This window comes from Pseudopipra pipra, chromosome 6, assembly GCF_036250125.1.
Source record: "Pseudopipra pipra isolate bDixPip1 chromosome 6, bDixPip1.hap1, whole genome shotgun sequence".
Classification (NCBI taxonomy): domain Eukaryota; kingdom Metazoa; phylum Chordata; class Aves; order Passeriformes; family Pipridae; genus Pseudopipra; species Pseudopipra pipra.
In genome coordinates this window covers 41750526-41777962 of record NC_087554.1, presented here as the reverse complement: position 1 = coordinate 41777962, position 27437 = coordinate 41750526, and the positions used below count along the sequence as shown (strand labels likewise).

The following is a 27437-nucleotide window of genomic DNA, read 5'->3' as shown; positions in this document are numbered from 1 at the left end:
CAGGGCTGAGCCCCTGTCCCACACCTGGTCCATCCCCTGGAGCCCCTGCCCAACTCAGGGCTCTTCAAATGCCTTTTTGAGAGAAACACAAGGAGGGAGGGAGGCTCATGGTCCAACACCCAAACACAAGGGAGGACCCATTTAGTGCTGGCTGTTTCAGAGGGCTTACAAAGTCCCACAAGTTTCCTCAGGGGACTTAGAGCAGCAGAGGTAGGGACAGAGGGAGATGGATAGTTTCACATGACCATCAATCCTGTTCTTTCCGTCCTCACACTTCAGTACCCTGGCACGAGAGACAAGCTCCATAACCAGCCTCCTGGGGCATGGCTACTTTGCCCACAGCTTTGGCAGCAGCTGCTAACACCAGTGCCCAGACACAGGTGACCTGCACCTCATCCCTGACAGTGCTTTGGAGGTGGGATGAGGGAGAAGTGCTGTACTCTAAGCCATGCCAGTGGTCCTGCTGCAAGGCCCTCACTTGAAGAGTCAGTCCTCCTGACATAAATAATACTGCCAACATCGGCTTCAAAGAGGGGACAGAAAAAAGATGGAAACTCCTTCCCGCCATTCTTTACCAAACTCCAAACTTGATGTCCAAGAATCATGCCATCTTCTGTCTTATTTAAGCCAAACTTTTTAACTTCAGTTTTGAGTATCCTTGTTTTTCATGTTAATACCTGGTTCCTTGTGAGCCCTCTGAAATTGTTGGCCAAAAGGGCATCTTGTCCACCTGCACAAACCACTTTGCTGGCTCTGCGAGAAGTATGTCAGTTTACCAGTCTGAAATGAGTTGTCTTTCCATTTCTTTGAACATCTTGTGAGGGGGTGAGCAAAGGAACAGACTTATCTCTGAGCCAGGCATTGCTCTGCACATCTCTATCACATGGCATTTCACTAGTTTCCACTCTAAACTAGTGGGACTTTTAGTCCCCACATGGGGAAATTTTCCTGCAGCCCTAATTCAGGTCAGCACCTGTCTTTGGATGTCTCCCAACTGTCTGCCACAGTGGGGCAGACAAAAGCAACCACAGCATGCCAGGGAAGCTTCCTCCCTTGTACCATGGCATTACAGTTATAAAGGATGGATTTTCATCCCATTCGTCGTGCAGCCTTCCTCCTTTCCCTGCTGCTGCACAGTGAGAGGGACCCATCAGGTAGTTCTATCCTGAATTTGGAGCACAGCCTTGTACCCATTGGCACTCTCATCTAAACCACCTATGTGCCAGCTGGCACTTAGGCATGCTCCAGGGCATGGCTGGGAGAAATGCTGAGGTGCTGCTACCCCAGCATATGAATCCAGCTGCTGAGCAATGCCAGACCTTGTGGCTGCAGCAGATGGTTGCTATCAGATGTAGAAATGTGCCCCAAAGTCCTGCCTGAATGAGGTTCCATCTCACGTGCAAGTGGCCAGGTAGGGTACACTGGCAGTTTGCATTGCTCTTAAACCTTGTGCACGTGATCGAGTGACCTGAGGTGTCCAACAGGCAGCAGAACAGATGTCTGCTTCTGCAGCACAGACACAGAGAACACTTTGCGCCTGCAGCCAAGGGATTTTGTTTGAACCAGTGAGTTTGGTTCTGCCAGTCTGTTACACTGGCAGCATGGGGTGCCATCATCCTGCCTGGTCACACAGCAGTGCCAGCATGCACCAGCACCTATCAGCTACTCATCTATTATCTGCTGGCTGAAGCTGGTGAGTGAATCAGATCACTTTGCTTGTAGGGAAAGTCTGCACAGAAGAAAAGGGATGCCTCACTCAGCAAATGTCTCCGCAATGCAGCAGTGCCTCTGTCTGGCACCCAGAGAGCTTGCCTCTGTCACAGAAGCCAGTAGCCTGGGTACTGAGAGGCACTTGCAGATATCCACACAATAGCTCTAGCACAAACCCCCTCTTGCTCACTGGTCACCAGGTGTTCAGCATTACCTTGCAATGAGCTGTCAGTAGCCATTTTATCCTCAATCAGAAACTATTTGTTAGCCTGCCCAGTGACTTAACTGGATTTGGGAGCCTACAGGCCTGCAGCACAGCCTTGCTTCCCACTTCCTCCTGACAACTCCATGCAATTTCAGGACAAGCAGTTGTCCAGCAAATCCAACCAGCCCAGATAATGCTGCTGGAATTGGGGCTATGGCAAAGCAGAGGCAGGAACTGCAGTGTCAGGAGTCAGGACTTCCCCTGACAGTGCCACAGATGACAACTCAGCAAATTCATTCTGCAGAAACTAGATAACATCAGCACAAGGTGGTGGTTACTGGCAAACAATCCTGTTCCTGAAGCTTCATCTGAGACGTGACAGGCAGCAGTGAAACCTCGTTGTCAAACAGTCCCAACCTCTGCTTTTGCTGAAACCTGTGCAAGCTTCTGGAAGTAGCTTCTTGCTAGTATTTCTTAGGAGCTCTAGGTTTGCAATTCTGGGAGCCAGGGTTGGAACGGGGCCTTTTTGTCCAGCAGAGTCCCTTGGGCTGGACAGGGATGTGGAGCTATCAGTCCTACCCACATCCTGCCTTGAATGGCAGGAGTTTTTCCTCCTCCAAGGGGCTAACCTTTCACCAAAACCCATGGCACCCTGCACAGACAGCAGGATACAGGGCTGGAGAACCAAGAGTCAGTCGCACAGAAACATTCAGAACAGCTAAGCTGTATTAAATTTGGAAGTGATTGAAGTTCAGTAAACCCCTTGGCAGATGGTCTTAATCAGAATTAGAGCAGTCCTGATACAAGACGGCTCACTCCCTCCCCTCTGAGCAGGCTTTGCTCACAAAGAGCTTATCACCACAGGCCATCATACCCACTGCCCACTCTGCTAAATGCATCCCTGGTCTGGAGTCCACTTGAGTTGGTCACTCCAAAACACCAAACCAAAGTAAACCCATTTTAACGCAGCAGCAGGGCATCTGGAGGAGGGTTTTTCATCACCACACCAGCCCATCAGTTTAGCTAATTGGGAATAACTTCCTGAGCACCAGATGCAGAGAAAAGGCAAATCCCAGCCATGCTGTCCGAGGTGCCAGCCCTTCCCGGTGGTCCTGCCCAGCGAGAGCCAGGGAGTCCTCCTGGCTGTAGGGAAGGATTTTTTCCTCAGATGGAAAGTGTTGGTGGCAGAGACGCTGACAGCAAGTCCACTGCCAGTGGGTCCAGCTATACCTCCAACAGCACCTGCCCTGCCTGCCTCCATCACTCAGACAAGAGACGACCCTGGTCACCCCACCAACTGCACGGTGTGTGAAGAATCACGCCCTTAATCAGAGACAGGTAACCCAGCCTGCTTTGCCCTCAGGGCAGTTTCCGGAGCCCAGCAGGAGCATGGTGCCTCCATGCAGGCCCAGGGCCTGTACCTGTGTCCCACTGTCTCACGCCCATGCTTCAGTCACCAGCAAACAGCGATCACGAATAAGCAAAAAGTGTACAAAGGCATGGGGAACCAAGTGGTACTTCCAGGCTCAGGGAAGCACTAGTTAGTTTTTCTCATTTCTCTGCAAATATCTTGGCAACACAGTTTTCCCTGGCTCCAGTCCTGCACTCAGTCATGGGCCATGCTGGTGCCAGTACTGCTCAGCATAGTCTGGCATGCATGGTAACCAAAGCAGTTTTCACGACTCTTGGTAAATATCAAAGCTGGGGATTTTTGGGGCTTATTTTACAGCAAGTTGAGTAGACGAACCAATAAGGACAAAGATAAATGAATACCTGTTGCCCTTGGCTCAAAATGAAACAAGAGAGGCAGGTCACTGGCAAAGGTTAGTTAATACCACTTACCACAGTGTCACGGAGTCGCCCTTGGCCCCTGACGAGAAAGGCAGAGGAGGTAGTTTTTCAAATACAAAGTGAGAACAATACTGTGAAAAACTGCAAAGTAATGGCCTCCAAGCATCCCTTGCCTGTGACCAGCTGCAGGCCAAGGGAGATGTTGGATGCCTTTGCTCCCAGGACAGCACACAGGGACTCTCACCTACAAGGGGATGGGGGCAGCAGGTGGGAAGAGGCTAAGAGGAGGAGTAATGGAAGGGAGCTAACACAAAGCTTTGGGAGCATGATGTGCTGCTCATGATTGCAGGAGAGAGAGTGAAGAGCTGGCAAGACCAGGGACCCTTCTAGGGAAACTGAGTTCCTGCTGCCCATGGGCCCTGCCACTTCTCAGGGGTCCAGCAAGAAGAAGGGAGTCAGGTGTGCAGTGTGGAGCACCCACACCAACCTACTGTAGGTGGATCCTCAGCCCAACATACCTGCAGTGCCTCAGGCCTGGTGCTTTGAGGCAAAGTGGCACCTACCTTTCCTTGGGAGAGAAGAGGTAAGAGTGGCTTTGCAGAGGAAACTGGGGTAGTATGTGAAGGACACCAGGGAGCTGCGACAAGCATCTAAGCAATAGAAAAGTGATAGGGCTCACCTGCTTGGGATTCAGGAAAAATATTGTACCACATCACCCTGGGGAGAGCTCTGTTCTGAACTAGGGAGTATGAGAAGGAGCACAAGGGTTATGACCTGAATGTAGATCTCACAAAACAGGAGATAGGCATGTGCTAGATGAGGCTGTTGGCACATCAGGAGTTCCTGCTGGTGGTCCTGGTTGTTGAGGCACCTCAAGTATCTCAGAAGCAGAGGGACCTGCAGGTGAAATGGCTGGGAAGCACCAGTGTTGTTGAGTGGGGTTATGTCTGACAAGAACCATCTGACACCATGGGGTGGCACCATGAACCACAGAATGACAGAAAGGTCTGGGTTGGATGAGATCTTTAAAGGTCATTTAGTTCCAACCCCCACCATGGCCAGGGACACCTTCCTCTAGACCAGGTTGCTCAGAGCTCCATCCAGCCTGGCCATGAACACTTCCAGGTTGAGGCATCCACAACTCTGGGCAACTTGTTCCAGTGCCTCACCACCCTCATTTTAAAAAGTTCTTATATCCAATCCAAACCCTTTTCCAACGTAAAACTGTTGCCCCTTGTCCTATCACAACAGGCCGTGGTAAAAAGTCCCTCTCCAGCTTTCTCATAGGCCTTTTAGGTACTGGAAGGTCTCTACGGTCTCCCCAGAGCCTCCTCTCCTCCAGGCTGAACAGCCCCAGCTTCCGCGGTTTTTCCTCAAAGGAGAGGTGCTCCAGCCCTCTGCCCATTCCCGCGGAGCTGCTCTGGACCCGTTCTGACAGCTGCCCCCCGGGCCGAGAGCGGTCAGCACTCGCAGCGCTCTCCCAGGCCGCGCAGCAGGCAGGGCGGGCGCTCCGACACCCGCGCCCGGCCGTGTCCCAGCGGGAGCGGTGCCGGGGCCGCCCGCCCGGCCCGGCCCGGCCCCGCCCGCCCCGCTGCTCCTGCGGCCGCGCGGCGCCTCCTGCCGGCGGTCCCGGCTCCCGCCGCCTCCTCCCTCCCCGCCGGAGCTGGGGGGCAGCCCTGCCCGCGCCCGGGGCAGCAGCGGGGCCGGGGGCAGCCTAAGGAGCACACGCGAGCGGGACACGGCGAGGCCACGAGCGGCCGGCACGGGGGCACAGGGAGAGGGAGAAGAACCGGCCGCGCAGCCGCTGCCCGGTGCCCGGTGCCCGGTGCCCAGGCACTGGAGCACCCCGCCCGCTGACGGGCTCCTGCGTGCCTGTCGCCAGCCACTTCGTGTGCGGATTTACGTGAGCACGAGCGAACCTCTGGCTGGAGCAGCCAGCGAGCGAGACAAGAGCTGTGTGCCAGCAGCGGCTGCCGTCCTCAGGGCTCCTGCACCCAGGGCCAGCAACTGCGGCTCTGCCTACAGCCACCCACGGAAGGGATCCACGTGTGTGTCTGTGCGCTCATCAGCATGAGGGGTGCAGCCCGACGACAGGCTGGACCGGGAACGTGGGGCTGGCAGCAGCCCCACATCTATCAGGCTATCGGCTCCAGCACCACCGTCAGCGTACGAGATCCCATCAGCTCCGCCCGGCAGTGGCCCACAGCGCACCTAACACAGGATGTGGTGGTATGGAATGGCCAGGAGGTGCTTCCGGCCCTTTGAGAAGTGTCCGTTGACTTTTCCAAGCCAATCCACATTACCAGTCCTCGCCGTACCTTCCAGGCGGGAGGACACTGCCACAGGTACAATAATTGCTATTTTGGTTTGGAAGCACGTTCTGGCATGTGCCTGCTGCTCCTCCCCAGGCCCAGAAGATGCCATGGTAAATGCACCAGCCTGGAAGGTGTTCAGTGGGACCACCTCTCCCATGGCAAAACTTGTAACCCTGCTAAGGTGGGGGCTGGGTTTCAAAAGGACACATGCTATTAGACTCAGGAACATCAAGTAGCCTGTCTCCTACAGCAACCAGGAGGGATTTGCAGCCCTCAGGACTACACAAGAGATGGAGCCTTTTCCATTCAATACTTACAGGCTGTGGCTTAAAGAGGAAGAGGCCCAAACTCTCTACATTAACTCCAATGGGTTATATCCTAACCAAGCCTCCCGAAAAGAAATGCCCTAAACTTTGAGTGGCAAACCCCTTGGTTTGCAGCAGAATGGAATGCAGCAGAAGGTTGTTTGGAGGACAGAATCATGGAGTGGTTTGGGTTAGAAGGGACCTTAAGGATCATCTCATTCTAACCCCTGGGCATTGCCAGGACTCAAATAGCTCCTGCCCAAGCCTTGGCTAAGCATTAAACTGATCCATCCCTCTTCAGCTACTGCCTTTGCCACTGCTTCTAGCATGCTTGGTTTCAAAGGGCACCTTATATTTCTCATCCAAGCCAGCTGTTTTCATAGCAGAAATTTTTACTGCAGTGTGGCTATTTGCCAGAGAAGGGCCATTGGCTCCCTCCACAGCACTGCCACTGCTTCTGGAAGGTATGTGCCAGCTGACAAGCTCTCCAGGTGAGCAAAAAGCACAAGATGCCTGTAGCTGGATCTGATATTCCACAGGGAGCACCTGCTGACCACGAAAGAGGAAAGTGATACTTGCAGGAGTCTGGAAATTCATTACCATGTACACCTTGCAGAGGGAAATAAAGTCCTGAAGAGATATGCAGGCCCAGCAAGGGCTCTGTGTCCTTTCAGCAGAGCTTGATGAGAGACAGAGGTATCGTATTTTTTCAAAGTATGAAGATTGGCTCCTGACAGCAACTGAGGAATGGGTCACATCTGAGCCACCTACTCCAGGGTCTGGGCAGAAGGAACAGCAGATGTACAGCTGCCCAGCTTCAAGGGCTGCACAGCAGGCAGTGGCAGCCAGGCCAGACACTGTTTTTCTCCACTAGCTTTGTTTTGGTTCCTGCCCTTGCTTATCCCTCTAGAGAACCTCAGCCAACAAGTTCTCCTAGGGCAAAAACCTTGTCTCTAACAGGTGTAACATGCTTCACACTAAATAAGGCACCTGGCAGCATTTTGTGAGGTCTCAAAGGAAGAAGTTATGGAATGGGAGGGGAAATCCAGGAAGGAAGTAGGAAGAAGAGAAAAGACTAATGTCAGATATCCCCAGAGGTTAAGGATTAGAAAAGGAGGCTACAGAGAGAGAAACATTCACTAGAGAAGTAGTCATGCTCAAGGAAGACCTCCTCCCATGCTGTTGTCACCTTTAGGTCAAGCTCATCTCAAACTGCTTCAGTGCTCCTGGCTGGAGAGTGCATCTGTACCAGATGCTGAAAGTTTCTTTTCACTTGCAGTTTGCATCAAAGTAGCCTCATCCACAGTGGAAATGGGTTGGACACTAGGAGAAGACTGGGTGCACCACTGCTCCTCTGAGAGCCCTCAGTGGTCCACATATATGAAGATGGGGTCTGCCCCAGTCCAGACCACTGCCTTCATACCTTTGAGTCAGGAACATAGCCATACTGTCAGGGCTTGGTTATTCATATGGGGATGCTGATTTTTCAGTTCTAGCACCTGAAGCACACCTGACTGATTATCTTCTCAACCTCCACACTCCTGTGTTCAGCACCAGCCAAAGCCCAAGGCAAGATTTTAGGAGCTTTCCCAGCATGTCAGTTAGGAGCAAGGCTAGGACCTGGCAGAGACCCAAAGGAACTATTCTACACCTCCATCCACAAAGGGATCATGACCACAAAGACATCATGATAGCTCCCCCATCTCTTTCTCATCCCTGAAATGAGTTCAAATTGCTGTAACTGGGACTGAAACAAGAAGGACCGGGTAAGGATGAGATGATCTCCCTCTGCCTTTCCAGCTGGCAAGCCATGCCTGCCTGTCCTCTTTGGTGCAGCACTGAGCTACTTCTTGCTTGACAGCAGTCAGAGCTGCCTCCAAGGCTCCCAGCTTCTCTAGGGTGAATTCTCCCAGCCCACAAGTACTAACACAATCACAAAAAACAGCTCTGGGACCTGCTCTACCATGCCACTCAGCCAGGAATGCACCCAGTATGTTCAGCCCTGGCACATGCTGCCAGTGCCGAGATCTTCCCAGAGCCCACTGTGGCCTGACCCAAACAGAGGTACGGGAGGACGGCATACACAAACATAACATTTACTGAGAGATACAGAACTGAATATTATGAAGGACATACATGGATGGAGAGGGTAGCGACACCACTGCAGAGGGCAGCTTGGACCCCCTTCCCAGCATGCCAGGAAAGGAGCTGGATGCTACCAGACAAGTGACAGAATGGAGATAACTGCGGCATATGTGTTTGTATCAAACAGACCATCATAACATACATTTCTATGGGATCACGTCTAGTGATTATATAAATCCTTATAGAGATTGCTGTATAAAAACTTTGTAAAAAATACTTTAAAAAAGTGTAAAAATGTGCATTCAAAAGCACGGCCGACACGGACAGCTGGGCTGTAAACATTATACTGAGTGTGCTTGTGAGGGGCGCCTGCGCCACCAAGCCCCGACAGGCCTGCCCACCAGACGGGGCTGCATCAAGTGTTTGTGGTTCTTGGGTTTGGGTTTCCTGCTGGAGCATGCTCCAGGAGCAGCAGCAGCCTCTGGGCAGGGTGCTAGTGGGCACCGTGCAGCTGCCACTCCTCTGCCTGCCGCCCCTGCTACCCACGGGGTGTGTGGTCCTTGCAGGACATGTGGCATCGTGGGTCCCCAGGGCTGCGAGCAGGCTGGAGGGCTGTGGTGAGGTATCACAGGGAGGTTGCCCTCACTGGTGCCACTAGCCCTGCTCCCAGGTTCAGCCTCAGAGTACATGGTTGGCAGGTTCCTGATCTTCTCTGTCCCCATATTTGGTCCATAGTTCCCAAGGAAGCCCACTGGGTCCTCACTGGGTCCGCACCAGGTCTGGGTGCACAGTTCTTCATACAGTACATACATCAGAGACCCTGGAACACCCTGCGCCACTGTCTCCTCCTCCTGGCCCAGTGCCACCTTCACTTCTTCTCTAGCTGCTCCAGCAGCGGGTTAGCTTCGCTCTCGGGAGTCTTGATGCTGTCTGTCCGCACGATGCAGGTGGGACGGTGCCGGTTTAGCATCAGGATCAGCTGCTGCCTCTCCTGTTTCAGCTCTTCTATCTGGGCCTTCAGTTCAGCATTCATGAGCTCTAGACGCTCAGACTCCTAGCAGGACAGGAACACAACCACATGTGACTTTACTCCAGCAGGAAGAGATACGAGGAGAAACAATTTGGCCAACAGGCCACCTCTGCTCAGTGCTGCCCCTCAGCCCTTGCAGCATGGGAGCGGACTGAAGACCTGCCAAGGCACCAGGTCCCTCCAGGCAGTTCATCCCCAGCCCTGCTGCCTTGTGCTACCTAGTGCCACCACAGGGAAATACACAGCCACTGCCTGGGGCAGGTCTCTGCTGCACCACAGCAAAACCTCTGCCTGGCTGCTTTCTGTGGTCTGGCAGGGTGCTTGGGAACAAACCTATGTTTAAATTTTCACCCCCCACATCTGCAAGGACCTGCCCTTGTGAAATGACTCCTTGTCCCCCACTGTGTCATTTGCCCATGTTTCACCACTCTTTGCAGAAAAACAGCAAGGTGCTGTGATGATTTTTCTGCTTTGGAGTCAGGGGTGAGTGGGCATCTGGTTCTGAACAGTAAGACCTTCACGAATTCAGGCAAGGGGCCAGCACGGTGCCAGCCCGTCCTGTGCCATGCTCATGTGGGTGCTCCTGCTCCAGCACTGAGGCAGGAACACTATCATCCCTCCCCCACCACAAGCCCAGAGCCCTACTCCAGCCCTGGCACCACAGGTAAGCTCTGCCTTGGCATATACATGGCCACCACCTTCAGAGCCTCATGAAAAGTGGGGGCCTGTATTTTCCCAGAAAGAGACACAGGAGCAAGGGGAGGCTGAGGGGCAGTTCAGGAGGCAATGTTGCCTACAGCTGCAGCACCTTCCTATGGAGGTCCCTGCTGTGCCCTGGGACAGATTGGGGCACCCACCCGCTGCAGGAACTCCGTCCTCTCCTTCTTCTTGTTACGACATCGTGCTGCTGCTACTTTGTTTTTCTCCCGGCGCCTTTTCCTCCTCTCCTCTTCCTCATCCAGCTGCAACAAGACAGAGAAACCCAGGTCAGAGCCAGCAGATGTGGGTTGGGACCGGAGGTAGGGGTGAGCATCTGGCAGCCCCACCAGTGGCAGGGCAAGATGGCAGCCACCCATGTCATTGGCCTCCAGTGACATGATCTAATCCTCACCAGGAACCAAGTGTGCTGCTGCTACAGCCTCTAACTCCACTTTGTGGGGACACAGAGGGGGAGACCAGTGTGGCATCCACAGCTGAGGGCCTGGCTGGCAGGGGACAGGGCTTCTCCCTGCCTGAGAAAGGGCAGAGACAAGGAGAACAGAGCCCCTTCCCACAAAGATGAGCACTGTTTGTCACACAGACATCTATAGGCACAGCTCTGTGAGCACAGTCATTCAAAGCATCACACAAGCAGCCAAGGGTAAGAGGTAGAAAAACCTGAAAGATCTGCCAGCTGGGCCTGGCTGTTTCCCCCATTCCAATGCCTGGGACTGGTCTGCTGCAGCTTCAGTGCTGGCTGAGCCACAGGGCAAGCATGGTAAAGTGGGGACAGGTCCTGCATCCCCTGTAAAGAAGCAGGACACAGCAGTGCCTGCACTGTTTGCTATGTGCTCTCTGACACAAACCACACAGACCAGGTCAATAAGCCCTATGGGCTGGAAACCTGTAATCAAAGTATTTAGGGATATTTGCTACAAAGCCTGTGTAAACAGCCTATGGCATGTTTACATCCAAGAACCCAAGCCAGCTTCTTCAAGAAAAATCTGAGTGCTGGAAAGCCCTGTGAAGTCAGCATCCAGGTTACACTTAGTAGCATGGATAGAGATCAAAAGGTCCTCAGTGCCTTCATCCACATTTGGCCTGGGACTCTCAAATTTGAGATGTCAGACTGAACTGCCTCACTCCTATTGACTGATACTTGATGGCCAGATCTACCCACATGTAGGTGCACCAATAGTTCCTGCTGGTAATGAAAGCTGCAGGTTCCATCATCCACAGTAAACTGCACACAGTGCTAACATTCACCAAGTCCAAAACCCACTAAGCAAAACATCTCAGTGTGATGTGTAAGGACTGGATGAAACATGGACTCAGCAAAGTTAAGGTGAAGGGGTACCTCAAGTAAGCTGCATATCTGATACACAGCATGTGGCATGCTTTAGAAGGCAATGTCCAAGTTTTATAGCACAAATAGATTTTGTATCTTCTCTACCTTACTTCCCAAGCATTATACCAAAGTTGCTATTTTAGCTGGGGCTAAAATATTAAGCAAAGTCAGCACAAGCTATACACAGACTTCCATAATGCCAGGCTGCCACCATTCCTTTGCCAAGGCAGTGTCATGGGGCACCATGTACTACACTTAGGAGAACTAGGATGGGAATTGCACTGATATCCCAAAGTCTAGTCAGAAATGGATAGCTCACACTATAACCACATAACTCAGATGTGACAGGTGACAGCAGAAATTATCAGAAGGGCTCTAACTCCATGCTCTGCTGCCAGCTCTTAAAAAACTTCCTCACAGAGTTTAAGAGGAGGTGGATATCAGGGTAGCCATGATCCCCCTCTGCACATTTAACAACCACTCATCTCCCCCTAAGACAGCTTCTTGGCCTTTTAGTTCAAGGATTATTGGGAGGGTGCAGAGAAGGAACACATGCTCACAGCTGCAAAGCACAAGAAGCACCCCCAGACTTTGCTGAAAAGTACATCTTGGGTTGTAACAGGAACTGGAAGACCAAACAGCAACTGCACAAGCCCTGGGAACTGCCTGACATATTTCCATGCCTCATTGCTCCATTCAACAAGAATCACAGAATAAGTGACTGTCCCTGTCCCCTTCAGCTTCCCTCCACCCTGCAGAGGGCCCAGCTGTGAGGGGTGTGTCCTTAAGATGGAGTGCAGATGCTCAAGGAAGTTGGCTCAGCACAGATAGTGGCCACTTGAACTCTTGGCTCTGCTTTTTGACCACAGCTCCTGTAACTTCATAGAACCATGAAGGTTTGGGTTGGGAGGGACCATAAATATCACTTCATTCCAACCCCCCTGCCCTGGGCAGGGACACCTTCCAGTAGAGCAGGTTGCTGAAAGCCCCACCCAGCCTGGTCTTGAACACTTCCAGGGATGGGGAATCCACAACTTCTCAGGGCAGAGAAACTCTCTTCTTCAAGAAAACAGGTTTCCTCCTGTCTGCTTCTGCTTGATTTCAGTTTAGAAAGGTGACATGGCCCTGGTGCTGGGGGTTAGGACTCTACTCAGAGGCACAAGGGCCAGTGATGGTATATCACCAAATGTTATGTCTCAGCAGTTGATCTCCAGGGGATCCCTGTGAGAGGTGTGGGGATGCCTCCTGAATTGCTTCAGTCAGCAGCCTCAGAGACCGAGGTGATCATCTGCCTGAGAGGCAGGGCTCTGCCCCAGAGGGAGCACCCTAGGCAGGTTGCAGTAGTGGAAGAGCCCAGCAGCACCTGTCTACAGCTACCCCAAGAAGAGAGCAGCTTGCCCAGTGAGGCTGTCCATCACCCTGTGGGGAAGCCAGCACCCAATAACCACCGGGTGGGTTTTGTGTGCACTCCCAGGCACAAACACCCCAACGCCAGGAGATGCTTCTGCCCCCAGCAGAGCAGAGAGAGCTGCCTGTGCCCAAGCTCACAGGGAGCAGTCTGCCCTCCCAGGCACCACACAAAGCATGGCATGCCTATACCCAGTGCTCATGGGCTCCGGCTCCCTGCAATAGGAAAGTAGCTGCAGGCTGCATTGCAAAATTATGTGTGGGCAGCTTCTTGGCTACTCATGGGATAAGCAGCTACCGCTTCATCTCCCTCGGGCTTTTGCTGCAAAGCCTTGCCAAGGGCAGCTCCATTTGCTGTCTTCAACTCCTCAGATTCACAGGTCATGTAGGGGAGGAACCAGCTGCAGGGAAGGCAGTCATGCAGGGGCTGTCAGTGGCTTTCCTCTTATCTTTCCTCCACATGGTGTCTCAAAAACTGGCTCAGAGGACACACAGCACTTTCAGTACCTACTGTGGGGCAGAACTGCCCTGTCCCTGTTAAGCAGATGCCAGTGAGATCACATACCCATGCCCACAAAAAGCAAAAGCAGCTGTTGCAGGGCCAGCTCAGAGGTGCCTGAGATGCCCCAGGAAAGGAGCTGGGCCCAGGAAAACAGAATAGCCACAGACTGCTTCTTTCTTCCCCAACCCATGAAGCAAAGTGGGCATTACAGGCCCATTTGCTGTAGGATACCCAGGCCAAGAGCTTGCAAGAGAATTTGGCTTCAGCTGCAAATCCATGACTGCTTTGTCCATGGAGGGACCAAAGCCACTACCATCCCCCAAGCCCTTACAATGTCCTCTCATGGCACCCTAGCCCAGCTCCTTCCATTGCAGAGCTGCCCAGTCCTTCCTCGGGTGATCTCCAGGCTGCACAAGCTGACTGGACACTCCCTTGGGCACAGAGCTCCTATGCAAGGTGATCAGATGGACTTCATTGTACCTGCTCTCCCTGCAGGAGTCCACATCAAGGGGCTAAGGGGAAAGAACAGGGACCCTCCCCACAGGTTGGCCTGGCTACTGCTCTTCTGCCAAAAGAGTTGGGCTAAATTAAGTGTCAGCACCATGTGAAGAGTGGGTTGCTCCCTGGAACTGCTATTTTACCCCCTTCAGCTCACAGCTCATCACAGGCAGCTTTTCACATCATCTAGCACTTCCTTGCTCCTGTCTCCAGAGAATACTCATCACCCCATCCTCACACGGCATCATCCGAAGTAACCTCACTTACAAGCAAATGCACTGTTCAGAAGGGCTGTTTATCGGACCTTCTGAGAACACCCACCATCCTCACCAACGTGGGACCTCTGAACTGGTGGGTTTCCAGCTCCATCTGCAGGCAGTGGGAGGTGCAAACACTCACCACCTGTACAGCCAAAGACTGGAGAACCAATACATAGGACAACCATGCAAGGAAAACGCTGTGCAAGTGTCTCCCTAGTCCCTTCAGCCTAATTCTGTTGTGCCAGCCTGCGGTACCAAGCAGACATCACCCACCTTCCCCATGCTAGGAGACTCAAGGTGAAGCAAGGGCCCACCCCAAGCAGGGGGGCAGGGACAGCCCCCACAGCACAGGCTGAGTCACTGCTGCCACTTTGCACCACTTGCTCGTGCATGTCATCCCCACTGGAGAGGCAACAGCAATGCCAGAAGCACCAAGGCCTTGGTTGGCACAGGTGACAGTTTGTGCGACTCCTCCTTTGGGTGCATGCCCCAACCTAGGGACATGATGGCTGCACCAAACCCCACTCCACAGGCAGGGTTTGAGTTCAGCCAGCTGCCAATGGCTGCAGGGGACCAGTCAGGTCTGGGACAATGAGGCCACCACTGCCAACCAGTGTTGCAGGGACAAAAATTCAGGCAGGTGGAAGAGGCAGCTATGAGAGCAGCTACCAACATGCATGCATATCAAACAGGCAGCATGACATGCTTATAAAACACACTGCTGGCCAACCTGGCAGGACAGAAAAGCACAGGCAGGAGGGAAACGCAGTCAGGTGCAGACAACAACCCTGCAAGGTCACCTGCAGCCAGTAGCCCCCCCCCAAGACTCACCTCACTTTTCACAGGCTGGGGTCTCTTCCCAAGCTTCACCTCCAGGAAGTGGAGCGGCGAGATCATGGCCCCGATGTTGCGGATGTCGGCGCACTTCAGCTCCTCGGCAGTCAGGGCTGTGCCAGGCAGTCCTGTCAAAGGGCCGAGCCCAGGCAGCGCGCCAGCCGTCAGGGACGGGTCGGGGATCTGCCCTGGCATCATAGCAGGGGAAACAGCTTCGTAGGCTGGAGGGAGAGTGAGACATCCCATTACAACCCAGCCTCATGACACAGCACAAGACAAATTCATTCTACAGTCCCATCACCTAATGGAGTGAGAACCAGGGAAGGGAGACGTCCTTCCCCAGGGGTGGCAAAGGCAGAGACTAAGCAAAACCTGCATGACAGAAACCAAAATATATTAATCCTGCTTGGAAGAATAGGCTACTAGGATATAGATCAGGAAGGGAAGAGACAAAGCACCAGAAGAACAGGAGCTGGCTGCAATGACAGTAATGAGCCCACGGACTATTGGGTTTTGGCACATCTGGTCAGGGCTGGGACACAGCACAGAAAGACCACAGATAAAACTGCAAGATAAAAATCTGCCACTGTACAAACATCTCCCAGCACAGACGTGAGGAAGCAAAGGCTGGAGCGGAAATGGAGGCAGGTGAAAAGACTTCTTCTGTCACAAAAGAAAAACAAAAAGTTGCAGTGTAAGTGAGAACAGGATCAGGACAAACTTTGGCAAGTCACTTACGGACAGAAGAAAGGAAGTTATCAAGAAATATGAAGAACAAGCAGCAAAGAGATAAAGAAATAAAACTACACCTAAAATGGGAAGCTCCCAGAGCTGGAGCTGTTACATCAGTCCAAAAGCAAAGGGAGCAGATGGTTATTGGCTGCAGCACAAGTACATCCCTGCTGTGTAACTGGCCTGGGATACCTACAAGTCACCTATTTACAACGCAAGGAGTCAACTTCTGTCTGCACAGCAACCATTTCCCACCCTTCCTCAACTCAACATGTCCCAGTGTGTGTGCACTGCTCTCCTTGCTCTGCCCAGTCAGACCAGTCCCAGCACACTACAGGAGCCTCCAGACACCCACCCCATCCTGCCCCAGTGCAGGAGGCACTGACACAGCTGGGATGAGGACTAGCAATGTCAGGAGAGATAAGCAGGCTAAAGGAGCAAACCCAACCACTGTGCAGCTTCCTGAAATCACAAGAGCTAGTCACAAGGCAGGATTCAAGGAATAGCTGGGGAAACTCATGGAAGCTCTCATAGCACCAACTGCCAGAATGAGGAGGTGCATTAAATGAAGGATAACATGTACTTGCCCTGCTCTTTCCAAAGCATCCACTCTCAGCTGCTGAGAGACTAGGTTAGAGGTGATACAGACTTTTGGTCCAGGCAGTATAGTTGTGCTAAGCAGAGACACACGCACACTTTGCCAAGCCAGCTGCCACAGTTGCTCAGCACTTGCCATCCTGGAGTGACAAATCTATGTCAGTACCAGAATGAAAACTTGAATAAAGCTGCGTGTGACACAGGACTGCTGGGTCACAGAGTCACAGAACAGTTGAGGTTGGGCGCAACTTCTGGAGATCACCTCGTCCAGCCCCCCTGCTCAAGTGGGGTCAGTGGGAGCAGGCTGAAGAGGATTAATCATAACAAACAGAGAAGTTAAGGATTTCTTGGCACTGACACATCTCTTTACCTCGGAGATTATATAACATATTTGTTAGTGTGAAGGAACAGGAGATAAGCAGCAGAAGGGAAAGAAAGACAAGCATACATGTTAGTCAAGGGCAGAGAGGCTAATGCAAGCTCCTGTACAGACAGGAGGATTTGCAGCAGAGTGCGCACAAGCCTCAATGAGCTGTGAGCTGTCATACAGTCTAACCTGCCACCAAAGAGGTCCAGGTGTCAGCACAAGACATCCCCTGGCAGAATTTGCTCAGCTGTGACCAACAGGACTTGAGAAAGAACATGGAAAAGCAAATGCAGCAAGATAGAGATTATGAAGTGGCAAGCAGGAATCAAGCCCTCTGCTCCAGTCACCCTTTAGGAGACCAGAAAGGGGAGAGCAAGCCAGCATTCAGCAGTGCCAGGAGTCCTGCTGTGGGGAGAGGAAGCTGGGCCCAGGGACTGTGATCTGCACAAGATCATTAAAGCATGAAAAGGAGAAGACAGGAAAGAGAGACAAGTAACTTCTGAAGTGAAATGATTCTACTTGATGAAATGGACTCTGCCCATTTGGTGACAGAAAAGAAAGAGAAAATATTTGGTAATGATACTTGACCTCAGAAAAGACTATAGGTCAATTCCTTGAGATTGCAAGGACCTAAACTGATCCAAAGTATTAGCCTTCCACAGTGATTTCTAAACCAGTTGTAATTCCACATCAGCAGTAGTCGCCTTGTACGCTGTCTGGAGATGCCGATGCAGCAGGGCTCTGAAGCTGCATGCTACCTCCCTCCCCCTTCCTTTCAGGCCTACACATGACTAAGATGCTTCATCTGTCCAGACACCAGCACCATCATACCCTTAGGCTGCCCTCCAGACAGAAAAATGCAAGTTATTGTGCCTGAATCCCTACCGTGTTCCTCAGAGACTGCCCCTCTCCAGCAGAAAAGCACTAGGTCAGTGAGGTGGCATGGCAAAGGGGAAGTGACCCCAGAGGCTCTTCCCAGGACACACTGCCACAGGACACAGCTGTTGTGGCATTAAATTAAGTCTACCATTTTGGGATAGCTGCACACACTGCAGATCTAGCCATTTCTCAGATGCTGCCACCAAGGCAATATGCTGTGGCACTGAGGAAGACACCTGCCAATAGCAACATGCCCTGGGCCAGCTGCTGCACGACCCTCACCAGCAATCCCACAGATGTCCATACACAGTTTGAACACCTTGAGTTTAAGCAAAAATTTAAAAAATAAAATTAAATTAAAAAAACCATCTGAAGTCTCTATCCTGCAAATACCATGTGAGCTGCCATGGAACAAACTGATTTGGGGCCTTGACCCACCCTTTCACAGGCTTCAGGCTGGAATTGACTTGAGCCCAGCACTGGATAATGAAATCCATTCTGGACTTGGGGGATCTAGTTTTAATTTATTCACAGAATATGCTGAGTTGGAAGGTACCCATCAGGATCATAGAGTCCAACTCCTGGCCCTGCACAGGACAATCCAAGAGTCAGACCATGTGCCCAAGAGCATTGTCCAAACACTTCTTGAACTCTGGCAGGCTTGGTGCTGTGACCACTTTCCTGGGAAGCCTGTTCCAGTACCAAACCACCCTCTGAGTGAAAAACCTTTTCCTAATATCTAACTTAAACCTCAGCTTCATGCCATTTCCTAGAGTCCTGTCACTGGTCACAAGAGTAAAGAGATCAGTGTCTGCCCCTCTGCTTCCCCTTGTGAGGAAGTTGTAGACTGCAATGGGACCTCCCCTGTCTCCTCTTCTCCAGGCTGAACAAACCAACTGACCTCAGCTACTCCTCATAAGGCTTACCCTCAAGGCCCTTTACCATCCTTTTGGCCCTCCTTTGGATGCTCTCTAATAGCTTTATGTCTTTTTGATATTGTAGGGCTCAAAACTGCACACAGGACTCAAGGTGAAGCTGCACCAGTGCAGAGTAGAGCAAGACAATCACCTCCTTTGATGGGCTGGCAATGCTGTGCTTAACTGTCATCACAACATGCAGCTGACAGCACCCAGGCTGGACAGTACAGGTCCTCAGCCAGACTGAATGCAGAGTCACTGCAATTTATGAAATAAAGAGCAAGGAGAAATCTGTTTTCCAGACTGTGGCACAATCTGGCCACTGAGTATCCTCCTCCCTGCACTCCTGAGCCTGGGGCAGCTCCCTGGGGACAACTGGCTATTTGAGGAAACAGTTTTCTCAGGCACATCTTTTCCTTTTACATCTTTGATCTGGTAGCTTAATATGCCTTGAAAGAGCCTCTGTACCAGTGTAACATATGGCACAGGTCAGAGTGAAGGAGCTGGCCCAGTATCCAGTATGCTCTAAAAATGTATCCTGGATCCAGGGACTGCACTGCTAAAGCCCACATTATACCTGCATCAGTGTAAACTAAATCTAAAGCTGATCAAACAAAAGTGCCAGAAGTCACCTGGAAGAACATATTAAGATGAGCTGAGAACTAGGTGGAAAGGGGAAAAAGTGACTTCTACAAACAAGACCTTGCTCAGGGGTCAAGAAGCAAGGAAGCACATTGAGAACTCCCAAGAGACAAGTGCTTGGAGAGGAATGTAACACCATTCCCAGCAGGGCTATAACCACGGACAAGGAAGAGAGATGTCATCCCTCTCTGCAGAGCAGGGGTGCAGTAACAGATCATCCTGCCCAGTTCTTGATGGCCCTCAGCCCCAGGCATTGTCACTTCCTGCTGATTGGAGGGACTCTCTTGTTCCACTCCTCTTTCTCATGTAAGCACAGCTTTTTTTTCCATCCTAAGTCCCAGATACTTTCACATTTTTTTCTGGTTAGTTCTAGAGGTAAGAAGTTGTACTTCAATCATGTAAAAAAACCCCCAGGGCATGGAATTCTCTTTAATACTTCAGTCTTCTTCCTGAGGCCGTTACCCTGGCAGACATGTCTACCTATAGCTCTAGCATATTTCTACCACATTCACCTGGTAGGGCAGAAAAAACTTTGAAGTTCAAGATCTGAGTTTAACCTTTAAATTGCAGTTTTTCAATACCACATCTTGCTGGATGGGGTGAATATGGCTGGTGCCTTGCCAATTCATAATTCCTTTCTAGATATTCCCTTGCAGTGTTTGTTATTTCTAAGGCACATGAACCAAGTCACCTCTGTATTCCTTCACTTTCTAACACAGTGCTTTAGATAGGATTCTTATTAGATTTTTTCTGTTCAGAACTGACTCATAACACAGCCTTTTTTCCTCAGTGCCAGGCAGTCTTTCAATGTCTCCTTACATGAGCTTGGAAGTGTCATGTCTCCAGCAAAACCTAGTTTTCTGCTGTCCTACAGCTGAACCACACAATTCTTGCATTGTATCAGCTATGCTTTTTCACATAATGAAGCCAACAGCAAAACAGCAAGGGGAAAGAGAATGTGCAGTCTTACATACGACCCTGGGATCTGCATGACACCAGCTGCTTAAGTTTACATTCACCGTAGCTATGCCTTCTGTTCCAATACTATTCATCAAGATGCTCCAGAGTGAATTAAGAGACAGAGAAGCCTTTCTTACAACTTCAGTTTAATGATGAGCATCTTATCTTATTCAATGCTCTCTTCAGCAACTATCTTTGCAGCAAAAATCTGGTCAACACTTGAGTTCATGGGTCAAAATTCAGTTTGTATATCCTCAGCTTGGACTCTACACTCTCTTTGTTCTGGTTAAAATGCTGTAACGCAAGACTTGACCTCTTGCCGAAATGTCTGTAAACCCTCCTAACTAATGCAGTAACTTTTGCATCCTTGCTTTGGCACTGTTCTTCTTGTGTTCTCAGTCAACTCAGTCATTTTAGCAGCAGTCTCATCCCCAAAGAGCTGACAACAATACAGCTTCCTTTGTTCACCTTGGTTTTGCTGCATCTTTCCTACCAGTGACAACTGTTTCTGTGCTTTGTCCCCCAATTTTGTCCTTATGGTCAGCAGTCTGTGACACTGACTGATTTAATATTTCTTAAAAGTAGCACACATTACTTAGTTTTTCTCCTCTTGCTGGAGTCTGTTATCTTCTGGAGCCCACGACTTACAGGGAAGAAGCTTTATGAAGTTGGTACTGTCCCATACAGTTGCTCAGCTTCCTCAGTGACACTGTCCCCATATGCCCTCCTATTCTTTCTCCTGCAGTTCTAATCTTCATATGCTTGGGTGCTTTTTTGTGTTGTTTTTTTTTTTCTTCCCATACTGATTTTGTTGCTGCTTTTTCAGGGGACTCTTTGTTTGGTTTTTGGTTTGTTTTTCTTTTTTTAAAGAAGCTGATGTTTGCACAGCAGTTATGGCATAAATCTAACATGCGTAGGCATAATTCACGTAACCCAGTATTCCTGGGGGCTTGCACTCTGGTTGCTAGCCTGTATTCACACCCCTCCTGCCACCTCCTCACTGCTATTCTTACCCACAGACTAAAACTGGCACAGGAATGCCTACCTGTGTTGAAATCCTACGTTCATTTCCTTGTGCAGAGACTGCCTCAGTTTGTATCCACTGTTCTCCCATGACTATCCTATGCATCCTCACTTATTCAGAGGTGCTGTTTGTTTCTGTACAAACCCAATGCAGGTGCTACTGTTGCATCAACAGCATCATCCTGTAGAGAGGACTATGACATCCCATAGCAGGCTCTGACAGCCACATTTCAATTTAAACTGCCATTACTGAGTTATCTCTGGTGTCAGTTTCCTTGACAAGAGTGAGGGCTATTTGCAAATTTATTTTCAGTTTTGCTGTTTATAATATAATCACAGTTTCTTACAACATAAGCTGACATCTGCAGTGGTTGATCCAAGTACCCTTCTGATGCTCAGAGAGCCATTCTAGCACCTAATATTGCCAGCCAGTAGATTCTGACATTCTGTATATACCAGCATGTTTCTCTTTTCCCCATCTTAAGCACTGCACTAAGGCACAGTCTGTCCTACTAGCCCTCCTCTGTGCTGCCTGCAGAACCAAGGCCATGCTTGCCTGCTATTCTCTCACTCCAGGCTCGACCTGGGTGCCTACTATTACTTGTCAGCTGCCACACATCAGAGCACTGCCAAAGTCTGCAAGTCACCATACAAGCAATCTTTGATCTCTTCATCAGTGTGTTAGCACCTAACATACTATCACCTTTTGTATATACCTTCTTGGAGCATTTAAGCCACAGCAACTGGCCTTTCATATGCTCCTGACCAATAGGCAACAACAATTCTGCAGTGGAGATCAGAAGCACGAGAAGCAACTTCTGGTTCCTTAGATTCTACTACAGCTTTATTGCCATTTTTAAACTTTTTTTTTAGCTCTTGGCTATCAAATTAACTCAGCCTGTGTGTGATACATTGATCTTTCTAGTTCCTCCTGTTAGCAGAAGGATGATTTATACAAAAGCCCTTTCCTGACATACCCAACTTCTCATGCCCCAACAATGTAACTTCCTAAACAAAGACAGGGCAGTTGGCTACAACTCCTGCTCTGAATCACTGAGCCACTTGCTTTTTTCCATCTAGACTCTTCTGTCTGAGGAGACTGCAAGGTGTTGAGCGTCACTGTAGCCTACAGACCTTCTTCCATCTCAAGGTTTAGGTCCCAGTGAGCACCAAGTTAAGCATGACCAAGTTGAAGGAAGAAAGACTCTGTACTCACAGAGCCGCAAGTACCTTGCCATGCAATTATGGCTTTCCTCTGTTGTCTAAAATGTGATACTCTCCCATTCCCACACAACTGCTATCTGCTTTAGATGCATCTAGTTTTGAGCAGCACTTTACAACAGGTCATCTCTCTCCTGTCTAGCTTCTTCTGGACTGCACTGTTAAAAGCAGTAACCTGAAGGGCCAGTGCCAAGGGGCATATTGCTCAATGTCAGTTATTTGCCAACTATCAGAACACAGCAGCAGACAAGCCCTTTGGGGTAGCCAGTCTTTTTAGATACCCATGCAGTAGTGCTGGTAAACGTGAACTTTACCAACAGCCACTGTGTATTCATTCATTCATTTGTTGAACCAGTTGATGCAAAGGAACCCACCACCTGTAGCATACTAAAGAGCTGTAGTGACACCTGCTGGGATAAAAATGTGCATGCTCTCTCTTTACCAAGGATCTGACATTACTGTTTAATGCCATCGGGGAAATTGCCCTTTATTTAAAGGCCAGTTAAAGGCACGATCATTGCACAGCCTACCAAGTGGACCAAGGTGGAGCACACCGCCTCAGTAGGCCAGACACCGTAGTTACCTCACTATCTCCACACTCCACTTCCATTCCAAGACGGAGAGACAGCTCCTACAACCCAGGTTCTGGATTTGCAGGACCAAAGATGCATCTCTGCCCTTCCCATAGACACCTCTGGCTGCCACCCTTGCTGTTCCCTTCCTCCCACAGGCAACCTCATGTGGTGGGAGAAGAGTTGCAGTGTTTGTGAACACCCACTTATGCAACATCCCACCTCCCAGTTCACAGAGTGGAGTGGGGGGCCACAATGCTAAAGAGAGGAAGGAGCTGTGAAGAACTGTACCTCAGGAGTTGGAATTCTAAACCCATTTCACGAGTGGGAACATTCTGGCTCGGTCCTGCACATCTAGCTGGCAGGAGGAACATCCAAGTCATTCACAGACAGAAAGCTATGAAAAGCTTTCTGAAAACAGGAATGCAGAGAGCCTGCTGCCCTTCCTCCTCTCCTCCATTAGAGAAGCTCACAGCTCCCTACACTGTGCACATGGGGCAGCCCAGAGCAGACAGCCTCTCTTTGGCAGAAATGCTGTTTGCAGCCCCCCATTCAACTGAGTACCACCATTAGGTCCCCACACCTGCCTGTCTAATGCTTTACCTTCTTACCCTTTCTATGAGGAAGGGGGATGGTGGTTCTCCAGTCCTCAACTTTAGAATAACCCTCTTTTGCCACTAGCAAAGCAGTCAACTCACAGTCCTTCTTTCTCCCTGAGCATTTTCCTCCATATCTTCACGGGGTAGTAAAAACCTCTAGTTTTGCTGCTCCAACCACTGCAATGCAGCAATTGACTTGCAAGCAACCTGTGACAGCAGGGTTGTGTACAGCACCTACCATAGCAAGGCTCCTCTATTGCAATAACTGAAAAAAAATTGCCATTGATTATCACATTATCTCAATCAATTGAGATTGCAATTAATTATTTTGGGGTTGCACCACCATATGATGGCAGTATGGAGCAGAAAGGTAAAAGCTATCCTATTTCTACTTGAAACAGGTCAAAGGGCTTTGAGGAGGAAGGAATATCCTGGTCTGAGAAAGGCTGCAGCTCAGACATTGAGGTTAACAATTGACTTGTTGAAATTCCTCAGGATCTCCCATAACCACATGTGGTCAGGGCTAGAATCTGCTTCAAGAAGACAACCCTACCCTAGCACAGAGCTCTGCCCCAGGGGACAAGGATGGCATCAGAGATGAAAGGCCACCCCCTAAAAACTCTTCAGAATTATGCCCTGAATGCTAGGGTCATTCACAAAGACCTCTAATCCATATAAAGACCAGCTCTGGCTAGTTTGCAACAGCCCTGCTCAGCTGAGAGGCCCGTATGGACCTTCAGCTCCCTGGCTGCATGTTAAAATAGCCTGTGATGTTTGGAGTGATACTTTGGACAGTCCAAGCAACTGAGAAATGCAACTAAAAACAGATGGCATCAGGTTTGCTGTGCCCCCTCCATGCTGCACTGGTATTGCAGGACACATGTGTGCTGGCAAGGAGTCCACGCCGCTCACCATGGCTCTGCCTCCTTTGCTCTTGGGGCCAGGCCCACCACAAAAAGCCCACTGCAGTGAAAAGAGCCTCTTAACAGCTTCACACTCAAGACACTGCATGCTGCCAAGTACCTGGCCCAGGCAATGCAGCTGAAGTAGCAAACACTAGCACAGGAAAGGTGACCACAGAGCAGACGCTCAGCGCTGCCTGTGCTTGAGCAGCCTAGCTGGAGGAGAGGGCAGGAGGAGACAAGAGGTGTGAGGGAGTATTTACTCTTCCTTGGCAAGGAATAGAGCACAAAGACCTTTGCATCCTGTAAGGAAGGAAATGCTCAACTGTGAAGATGCAGGAAAAGCATCCATAGGTGTCTCTCCAAGGAGACAGAAGCAGCAACCTGCACACTAACTCGGCAGATTTTGTTCATCGCCCAGACCCCAGGAACAACCAATTGCTGCATGACACAGGGATGGTATGGATAGCAGCTCCTGCACCCACACACTCAGCCCCCAGATGGGTAGGTTTTTGCTTTTTTAAATCACTAGGAGTCATACTAAGAATCTGAACTCCAAAGACTGGCATTCCCAGATGCCCCTACACAAGCATTCACCAACAAATTCCCAGTACAGACTCTGGCAAGAGCCTCCAGATAGAGTTTTTCATGCAAATTTTCCTCAAAACTAGCTAAAAAATCCTGGTCTGAGCTGCAGAAGCATTTGTTTCTGCTGAGCTCTTGGAGTCCAAACACACACACACACTCTCACAGTTTGGCAGTGGTTGTGTTCCAGGGCTGGTAATGCAAGCCATGGAGCAGGCTGCCAAGACAAGCAAGAGAACGAGCCAGGCCCCGTTTCATTGGCCACCATACACTGCATATGGCCCTGGAACCAGCTAGCAGAGTGTTCTCACCCTCCTTGAAGGCATAGGAGACCCTGTGTTTTCAAATACACCTCCACAGGGCCTTCATTAAAGGAAAATGGAAACATAATGTAGCTCTTGCTCCCTTGGTATTTCTCCCTTTCCCCCAATTTGCTCTCAAACCTATTTCCCTTCCATGGAAAAAGAAAAGTGCCTCCTGGAGCAGACCGTGCAAAAGAATGCAACTTCCATTCAACTCCATGCCTGACTGCTAAAGCGGACTTGGGACCGCGCGGTGGGGGCATCTCCAGGGCCCCTTTCCTTCCCGGGGCCCCGCGGGCTGGGGGCACGGCTCAGCGACAACCCGCCTCCCCGGCACGGACCGCCGGCCGCGGGGAGTCCGCGCCCCTCACCTGCGCGCCCGGCCGGCAGGTGAAGCGGAGGCGAGGCGGGCGCCCGAAAGCGGGGAGAGGCCGCCCCGCAGCTGATCAGTGCGGGGGCAGCAGCGCTGCTCTGAGCCGCCCATGCGGCTCTGCGCACCCCCGCGGAGGGTCTCCGCGCACCTCCGCGGTGCGCCCGACTGCCCGGAGGGCAGAACCCTGCCCGCTGCCGCGAGATGCCGGGATGCTCCTGCGGGTGCCCTCCGCCCCAGCCCCCGTCGCCGCTGTCCGCCACCCCCGCGGAGCCCCGCGCCGCCGCCCGCCCCCTGCCGCAATCCCGGCCCGCCCGGCGAGCCCCCCGCCCGCGCTCACACCCACCGTGCAGGGGGACCGGGCTGCCGGGGTGCCCGCGGGGCCCGGCCGCAGGGGCCGGGCGCGGGCTGCGGTCTCAGCCCCGCCGCCTCCGCCGCCCGGCTGCGCGGCGCTGCCCCGACCCCCGGGTGCCGGTGCCGATGTCGGTGCCGGCAGCCGCCGGGGCGCCTTGGCCCGCCGCCGCCGCCCGCCGCCGCCCCGGTGCGCGCCTCCCGCAGGCTGTGGCAGCCGGCGGGGTGGGTTGCATCAGCCCCGGTTATATAGCGGCCCCTGGGCTGCGGGGAGGGGTCGGGAATGCGGAACCGGCCGGGCTGCCAGCGCCACACGTCAGGGAGGGCGGGGGAGCGGGGCCGCGGGGCGGGGAGCGCCGCGCAGGGGTGGGACCAGCCGGGACACCTCGACATCCCGTACCTCGGCATCCCGCACCCTGCACCCCGTGGCGCGGCGTCCCGCACCTCGCGGCCCGGCATCTCCGCATCCTGCACCCTGGGACTCTGCACCCGCCACTCCTTGGCACCCCAGTGCCCCTGCAGGCGGTATCTCCAGCATGCTCCGGCACCCCTGGACCCCTCCGCACCACGGCGCCTCGGCACCTCGCACCTCCCGACAGGGTGCGCGCCTTGCCCCCGCTCCTATTTGCGCCCCTCCACACTTTCCGCCCCGCGCCTCACCCGCCCTCTGCGCACGCCAGGACCCGGTGCCGCCACAGCCGTGCCCGAGCCAGCCCGCTCTGTGCGGAGCCCCCGCTTCTCAGTCCTGCGCCTGGGAAAAAAGAGGCAAAGACCAGAGAGAGTATCCAGGGCAACAAGCATCCCCAGCAGCAAGCCCACCTCGCCCAGGGCAGCAAAGGCACAGGGGCAGGGAGGGCTGCAGGATCCCTCTGTTGTTGTGTGGGAGGCAAGATACTTCTCATGCCATCCTAGCCCAGCCTGGCCTGCTCACGCCCCACCCAATGCCATCTCCCTCATACAAGGGTCAACGACTGTCAACGCCAGCTCCACCAGACTGGCATGGAGAGTAGCCAGGAGGAAGCAGAGGGGTTTAAGGCTCCTCTGCCCAGCTGCTTTGTTTTCTTCCCATATCATCACTGGGACATTTGGGAGGGAAATTGCCTGAGGCACAGGCACATTCATGGTGCCCAGTGCTCTACCACCTTGATGTCAGATGGAGATGGTGGAGCAAGTGATATACTGGGCCTTCCTGATAACTGATTTGTGTGGATTTGATTTCTCCCTCCTCTTTCTGACATCGGCCTCTTCCCACCTGCATCTGACAAGACTGTTCTGGGATGCAAAGCTCTTCACAGCCACAGGACCATGCTAGACCTGCCATAGGTACTAGATGCTCCAGGGCTGTTCTAAACCCTTTCAGCATAAAAATGCTCATTTTTCTCTAGAATGAAAAAATCCTAAGACAAGTTAGCAAACCAGTCAGGCTGAG

The 27437-nt window shown here is 51.8% G+C and overlaps 1 protein-coding gene across 2 annotated transcripts; it reads right to left on the bottom strand.

Annotated features, from left to right (window-relative positions):
- Positions 1 to 1370: 1370 nt before the first annotated feature.
- JDP2 (Jun dimerization protein 2) lies at positions 1371 to 26155 on the bottom strand. Of its 2 annotated transcripts, XR_010431427.1 has the most exons (5): positions 26004 to 26155; positions 14987 to 15210; positions 10299 to 10403; positions 8614 to 9465; positions 1371 to 4603 (listed from the first exon to the last, which is right to left on the bottom strand). XR_010431427.1 is itself a non-coding variant. In XM_064658774.1 (4 exons), the coding sequence occupies exons 2-4, from the start codon at positions 15185 to 15187 to the stop codon at positions 9280 to 9282; spliced, it is 492 nt and encodes a 163-aa protein (XP_064514844.1). In that variant the 5' UTR covers positions 15188 to 15210; positions 26004 to 26155; the 3' UTR covers positions 8407 to 9279. The 2 variants fall into 2 exon arrangements, 1 of the variants encoding a protein (XP_064514844.1); XM_064658774.1 differs by lacking the exon at positions 1371 to 4603 and having other exon boundaries at positions 8407 to 9465.
- Positions 26156 to 27437: the final 1282 nt, after the last annotated feature.

Excerpts from the sequence above, each read along its gene's own strand:
- JDP2 (XM_064658774.1), bottom strand. The coding sequence starts at position 15,187 with ATGATGCCAGGGCAGATCCCCGACCCGTCCCTGACGGCTGGCGCGCTG. Across the intron at positions 10,404-14,986 it reads CCCAGCCTGTGAAAAGTGAG|CTGGATGAGGAAGAGGAGAG; the intron begins GTGAGTCTTGGG and ends GTCTTGTTGCAG. Across the intron at positions 9,466-10,298 it reads GGACGGAGTTCCTGCAGCGG|GAGTCTGAGCGTCTAGAGCT; the intron begins GTGGGTGCCCCA and ends CTGTCCTGCTAG.